Consider the following 7,421-nt stretch of genomic DNA (forward strand, 5'->3'; position numbering starts at 1 on the left):
CTTATGTAATTCTTACCACTTTATAAAACAGGTAATATTCTGATGGTAAGCCCAGGCATGTATACCAATATTCTAGACACTCGGGAGGCTGAAGCAGGAGAATCATAAGTTCAAGGCCAGCCTGGGCTATATAGTAAGACTCTATTTCAGAACAAAATAATATTGAAGGTAGTAGACGCATAGCTTGTCACAGAGTAACCAGCCACAGCCATCCCCAAAGTTCTATAATTACTGCTATTTCACTCATTTCAGAGATTTTGCACAATTCAAATATCTGAAAACCCAACAGCTGACTTTAACATGTGACGATTAGAGCAGACCGTTATCACAATCATTCGAGGTGCAGCTGCGAATCCAGTGCTTACTGGATGTATGGAGGATACTGAGAATGTTTTCTGTTCATTTGATATGTGCATTTCGGCTGGGGTCTACAATTTAGATCAGACTCTGCAAGGAGTCTGAAGCTGGGGACGATTGAGAACATTTTTTACACAAGCTGCGCTGATGGGTTTGCTTTGTCCCAGCTGGGTGCCCCGCTTTCAGTCCCTTCTACAGTCATTCCCCACAGCACGCCACCCTGCATCCTAGCCCTTCCAAGCTGCTGCCGCACATCCCACAACCCACAGTTCTGGCATCTATTTCTGTGCACCAGGTCCCCTCCTTCCAGGATCATAAGACACTTCCGCATAGGAACTACATCTTTATAATTCACAGTTAATCGATTATGCCCTGTGTATACTTTGATACGTGCCGAGTGCACAGGCTTATCATTCACAGTGCTGCCCAGTGGAGCAGCCAGCTTCCACCCCCAGGACTGACTCTTGATAAAAGCGTCAGGAGCCTTTGCAGAACACACAGAATGAAAACGGTATTTCAGCATAATTGTTCGTCTCAAGGAGATACTTGGCTTCCTGCCCCTTCCATGGGTCCTGTCAGATTCATAGTTTTTTTCTCCCTCCACAGTGGAAAGGACCATGCTGGACTTCCCTCAGCACGTGTCATCTGACAGAGAAGTGCGGGCTGCAAGCACAGAAGCAGACAAAAGGCTTTCTCGTTTTGACATTGAGATGAGCATGAGAGAAGATGTGTTTCAGAGAATTGTTCATTTACAAGTAAGTAAGACATTTCAAGTAACAGATCCCTTGGAAAAGAAGAAAAAGGACTTGGGATGAAAGAGAACACTCAGCAGCAATCAAACAAGAGAGAGAGAGAGAGAGAGAAAGAGAGAGAGAGAGAGAGAGAGAGAGAGAGAGAGAGAGTGTTCTTGCTGCTCGGGCTGAGGGCCGTGCTTGGTTCCCATACCCACTTTGCGTGGCCCAGCCTTCATTCCAGCTCCAGGGACTGCAAACCCTCGTCTAACCTCTGACCCACCGGCATGCACACACACAGACACATACAAACATGTAAACTTTTTAAAAAAGTAATGACCTGGGAGCTGAGTGTAGTTCATAGTAAAACGTGTGTGTATGTGCAGGCCCTGGGTTCTGGTCAAGAACAAGACCACAACTATAGGATAAATCCAAATTTGAAGCATGCTTTAATTAAATGCTGACCAGGTTGATGAACTCTCTAGCCAGGTCTGTCCAGAAAATGTCCCCGAATCACATTTTGTAGGAGCTTAAAAAGGCAAAACTCTTAATTCACCCTATTTCAAATGAGTTCCAACCAGGGCCAAGCATACATCCTGACATAACCTCCCTCCCACATGTGATCAAGCACATCCTGTGTAGTTGGGTCAAACAAACTTGTTTAGAGGAGTGGAAACAAATGGCTTGTTATCTCTCATAAACGGTAGCATTCAGCCTTTCAGGAAATGTCTGTCCTTGGGCAAGGGGCTTACAGGTTAGAAGCATTCTTGTTTCATGGATCTCTTAGGCACTGTAATTACAACTTAAATTGTAGCTTTGGCTCTCACAGGTTCAGTTCATGCTAGAGCAGGCATGTATGTATGCAGGGCTCTGGGCACTGGTGGAGTTTGTGTGTGTGTGTGTGTGTGTGTGTGTGTGTGTGTGTGTGTGTGTGTGTGTGTTTTCAGGGCCCTGGCTTTAACTTTTCTTAAAAGAAAAAGGTGAGGACCTTTGATCAAAAGTAAAAAGTACTTGAATTTTTCTAGAGTTTGTTTCTGATATTATAGTAATTGGCATTGTATAGTTATTTCCAGAGTTGTTTCACATTGATTACGTTTGTGTTGAGTTCTTAGTTGCGTTCACTCAGAATTAAGGCTGGATGAAGAAGGGTGCACACCCACAAATCTAAGCCTTTTTAAGGCATCACGAACTGTTAGCTTGATGGGAAAACCTCCCTGACTTCTCAAAGTATTGCAAGGTTTATAGTAGAGCAAATCGGTTTGCTGCAGAGGATCTCGTGGTCTGGACTGTAGCGTTGGTAAGATATGCTAATATGCCAGAGCCATGCTACCGGTCTCCTTAACACTTCCAGGGCTCACAGACATTGCACATGATGCACGTCCTGGGTGAGTCCGCCTGTGATGCTGTATCCCTACGGCAAAGTTGCCTCCTTAGCATCACAAGCCTGCCTTTCTCCAGATTCTTATTTTCCCGACACTCCCAGCATTCCCATGAAATTACTGAAAATCTGCAAAATCAGAAATATACAAAACTTTATTTTTTATGACAATTTGAAGTACAGTTTTGGTTTTTGTTGTTTTGTTAACTTCCATTTAATTTGCAGCTCCTGACAGAGTGCAGCAGTGTGGCCTTGGCTCCTCAGTGTGCAGGCTATTGAGTTTCTCGTGCCAGATGATCGTTTTCACCCGCTAGTTGATCATCAGTATGGGTCATCTTTGGCACTATAAAGATAATAAATGAAAAACTTTAGAATATCCGTTACTATCTTATTACCGCTTCCCCCTACGCCCCACCCCCAGTGTCCCTAGGGGTCATGCTCTGGGTTTCTGCCAGGCAAGCATCTTGCCCCTGAGCTTCCTCCCCAGACCCCGTCATGCATAGCTTCTTATTCAGAGCAAGGTTTTTCCTACCGTTCTCTCTTCTCTGGACTTTCTTTTTCAGATGTTTTCCAGATATGGAAAGTTGTCACATTAGCTTTCCTTGTCCTACCTTTAAGTTTTATGTTGAGACCCATGTCCCTAAATGTGATTATATCTGTAGTATAGAGTAGCACTCTACCTGTTAGTCAGCAGCCACTGTGAAATCTGTTGTTTGGCTGTTTAGACTTTACTGTGAGATGCTTCGGGTCTGCATCCACAGCTGCCCTCCTCCCATCTGAGTAGTCACTGTACTTGGCCATTCCTATGTGAGCAGTATGAGAGTCTAGGCTCTGTGCTGCGGCTGAATCAGAGTCATGAAAGAGAACTATTGTGTTTGTGTTTGCATTGAAACTTGTTAGGTAAATGTAGTTACTGTTAAATACCTTCCAGGACAAATAGGCAGTAATTTTTAAAAGCTAGAATTATCAGGATTAGGCGCTTAAAAAATGATACATATCATTTATCACTAAGGACAAAATTAAATATATCCTAAATGGTTTGTTTTGTTTTGTTTTTCTGCAACAGATATAAGACAGCCATAATGTAACACATAAGCCCCAGCTACACAAATAAAAATTTGAATTAATTCAAAGTCAGTGATTTCAGCCAGGCTTTAATAAAATGAAGCTAGTCTTATAATACTGAGTTGTCCAGATACTGCCAGCCCAGAAAGTAACCAGATACTAGATGCTATTTAGGCTTTAATGTGTTTTTCCACTTAAATTTAATGAATAGAAACGTGAACTTATGGTCCAAGGACTGACTACTCTGGTCATACCTGAACTCATCAGGTCTCTTGTGCTTAACAGGGTTAGTACTTAGATGGAGAAATGTGAAACTGTATTTAATAGTTCTTTCTTTACACATGTACGTGCCCAATAAACATTCCAAGTGTCCACTGATGCATAGCATTTTAGCCAAAATGGCCAGTTTCCGTGGACCAGGATTTCAGGAGGGAATCTGCTGGGAAGTTCTGAGTTAGGAGCTCAGTGACGCTTTCCTAAGGGTGGCTGAGACCCAAGTGCCTTGGGGATACCTCAGTATTGCTCTCTGTTTGCATAGCCCAAACTGTCTTGGTCAGCCTGGGCTGTGGAGGTCTGAGGTGGGAGCTCCCATCTGGCTCCCACACTGTGCAAGTGCTCACATGGCCTCTGCTCCGTGTGTGCCAAGGCATAAGATGCATATCTGCTCCCTTTAATGCAAGGTCACCGTCCTTTCAGATTAAGATCACAGCTCTGTGACCTCATTTAACTTCAATTATCTCACAAAAAAAAATCTCCCAACAGAATCACACAAGGGTCAGACTTCAACAAATGCTTTTGATGAGACACAGTTTAACCCATTACACAGGAGCTCCACATGGTCTCTTTTTATAGTTTATCTGCATATTCATTACAGCATGGCATTTCAGGATAATGGGACATCCCTGTAAGAGACTTAGCATTCCAATGTGCGTATGTTATCAAGCCACAGCGAAGCCGCTCACACTGTAGAGATCACATGTTGTGATTTCTGCCATGCTGCACTAGATGGCGTACGTTTGGAGCTTAAGTCCCCCACCAGCCATGTGTTGAGAGGTGGTAGAACCTTTAGGACAGTGGTTCTCAGTCTTACTAATGCTGCGGCCCTTTGAGAAAGGTCTTCATGTTGTAGTGACCCCCACCATAAAAATTATTTTCATTGCTATGTTAAGCCCACTGGGCAAAAATAAGGCCACTATGACAATTTTGAGCCAAATTTGAAACAAACTAATTAAACACTGGCCAGAGTGATGGACTTTGGCCAGGTCCATTCTGGAGTTCCTAGAAAATGGCATGAGCTATGTTGGCCAGGCGCTTATATCCACAAGGCTCCATTCTTCCTGTATCTGTCCATTTGAGGGCGAGCATGAATCCTGATGTGCTTTCTGCCTACGTACGTCTCATCTAGGTGTGATCAAGCACATTGGGTGCAGTTGAGTTCGTCAAGCTTGTTTAGGGAAGTAGAAACGTGTGGGATGTTATCTTACATGAACAACGGCCCCAGCATCTCAGGAAGTATCTGTCCTTGGGCAAGGGATTCACAGGTAAGAGGAATTTTGTTTTATGGCTCCCTTAGGCACAGTAATTAAAACTGAAAACATGATTTTGCCCAAATGGTGGTGGCACATACCTTTTATCCCAGCACTTGGGAGGCAGAGGCAGGTGGAACTCTTGAGTTTGAGGCCACCCTGGTCTACAGAGCTAGGACAACCAAGGTTAAACAAAGAAACCCTGACCCCCCCCCCAAAATCTTAATTTGAGAGTCTATAGCTGTTTCATAACTATAATTCGGCTACTATTATGAATCATAATATAAATACCTGTGTCTTCCAATGGTCTTAGATGACCTCTGAGGAAGAGTTGTTCAGCTCCATAGGGGTTCAGACCTACATGTTGAGAACCACTGCTCTAGGAGCTAAGGCCTAGAGGGAAGAAGTGAAGGCATGGCCTTGATGGAAATGCCCCTCTGTGTTTGCCTCCCAGCCATCTCGAGGTGCCATCTACCTGGCGTTCAGTACAGTATGCACTGCTTTAACACAGTCCCGAGAGCAGCATAGGCAGCTGACCATGTAAAGACACCGTGAGATCATGGAGTCCTCCTGTTACTGTGAGCGGAGGTCTCAGGCATTTTGTCACAGCAACAGAAAGCTAAGGAAGCAGGTGGTGAGTCCCTGGGGTGTGCCCAGGTATAAGGTGTCACATCTCCATCTGGGGATCACTTACACTCACGTTTCAAAACCTCCAAATAGATAGTGGGTTAACAAAACGTATGAAAAACTTACGTGTGGCACAGCGCTGACCAGAGTGCTCTCCTCCTCCCAGTAGGTGGTTTAAAACACTGCATCTGTATAAGTAAGTTCAGAGCTGTCCAATTGAACTCTCACACCCATCTGTGAGAAAGGTAACTAACTTTCCAGGCTACACAGAAGTCATTGGTGAGTGCTTGCCAGATACCATGCAGACTACACCAAACAGCTAAATGTTGACTCTGTTTCGTGCCTCTGTTGGGCCTGTACAGCATCAGCTATAGTAAATGTTCATCAGACTAAAGGTGAGAGTGGCAGCCTCAGAAGAGAAGTCTTCAGTAATTGGTGCAGGAGCAGGAGCTGGTTATGGGGGGGAAACCATTGAATAGTCTTCCTCAGTAAACCAAAACACATCCTAGGTCCATTAAGCTACAATTTAAAGCTTCTAGAACTCCATAGAGGATGGCATCCTTGTGATATCTGGGCAGGGATCAAATGCTAGCGAAAAGGAAGAGGCATTTTACTAGTGACAGCATCCTCAGGTAAATGGGGGACTGCAGCCTACAGTCAGGACAGGGAGGCACCCAGGGACGCAAAGGGATAATTTGAAAGAGGCACAAATGGTACCTAGAAATACAAAAGAGCTCAGCCTTGTTAGTAATCAGAGATGTTGGTAAGGACCACTCTAAGTGTCTGTTTTCCACTTATGGAACTGTAAGAATTGAGGGGGTCAGATGATGCCTCTGTCACTGTGGGTGTGAGTGGGTGAGATTGTTCATGTACTGATCTGGTATGCATGAAGTTCATTAAACATAAAACCAACTCATGGACTCATGAAAACAGACCATAGCTTAAGATTCACCTTAAGTTCCACATGACCTGCATATCCTCTTCCACCTCACCTGGGATTTACCTACAGATGCTGTTGCATTGGACAGACAGAATAGGGCAAAGTTCATACCAGCATTATAACGGCAAAGCACTGACATATTCCAGATTCTTAAATAGAATGCATGGGTGCAACTGAAAGGAATTAAGGATAGCAGCCACTGGCAGTGGATTGGTGTAGGAATGATGAAGAAAGAAATAGCAGTGTGCTGATGCAACCTGCCATTTTACAGTGTTCAGAGACATACATACATACATACATACATACATACATACATACATACAACACACACACACACACACACATAAACGACAAAACTGAAAAGAGTTTTATCACAGATTGAGGGCATCTATCTCTTGTATAGGTAGCCTAGCATCTGTAAATGCAAGTGCTGTTAGCCAGACCTGGTGGCACATATGTTTAATCCCAGCACTTAGGAGACAGCAGCAGGCAGATTTCTAAGTTTGAGGACAATCTGGTCTACATAGTGAATTCCAGGCTAGAGAAAAAGCAATCAAGGAAGGATATAGGCTTTGATTTTTCAAATCCTATGTTCAATATGGGTTCTTAAATGTTTTAACCTCCCTTCTAGCCCCCGCGCCCCCAGAGGTAGTAGAAAAGAAAGGTTATTAGGATGTGGGGGGTAAATGTATCTGTATAGAAATTATTCTTTGGAGTAAATATAATCAGCAGTTCAGTTCAGTGGTGTCAGGAGAGCAAACATGAATCGGCCGCGGTGGCACAGTCTGTCAGAAACC

At 43.9% G+C, this 7,421-nt stretch overlaps 1 protein-coding gene across 1 annotated transcript in view; it reads left to right on the top strand.

Moving 5' to 3' along the window:
- The window catches only part of Nln (neurolysin), a 91,275-nt gene that overhangs the window by 38,149 nt on the left and 45,705 nt on the right, over nucleotides 1–7,421 (top strand). Inside the window, exon 3 of the mRNA XM_032898958.1 lies at nucleotides 964–1,112. Within this exon, the coding sequence (XP_032754849.1) occupies nucleotides 964–1,112 (149 nt within the window). The remainder of the gene's footprint in view (nucleotides 1–963; nucleotides 1,113–7,421) is intronic.

Source organism: Rattus rattus, chromosome 3 (genome assembly GCF_011064425.1).
Source record: "Rattus rattus isolate New Zealand chromosome 3, Rrattus_CSIRO_v1, whole genome shotgun sequence".
Lineage (NCBI taxonomy): Eukaryota > Metazoa > Chordata > Mammalia > Rodentia > Muridae > Rattus > Rattus rattus.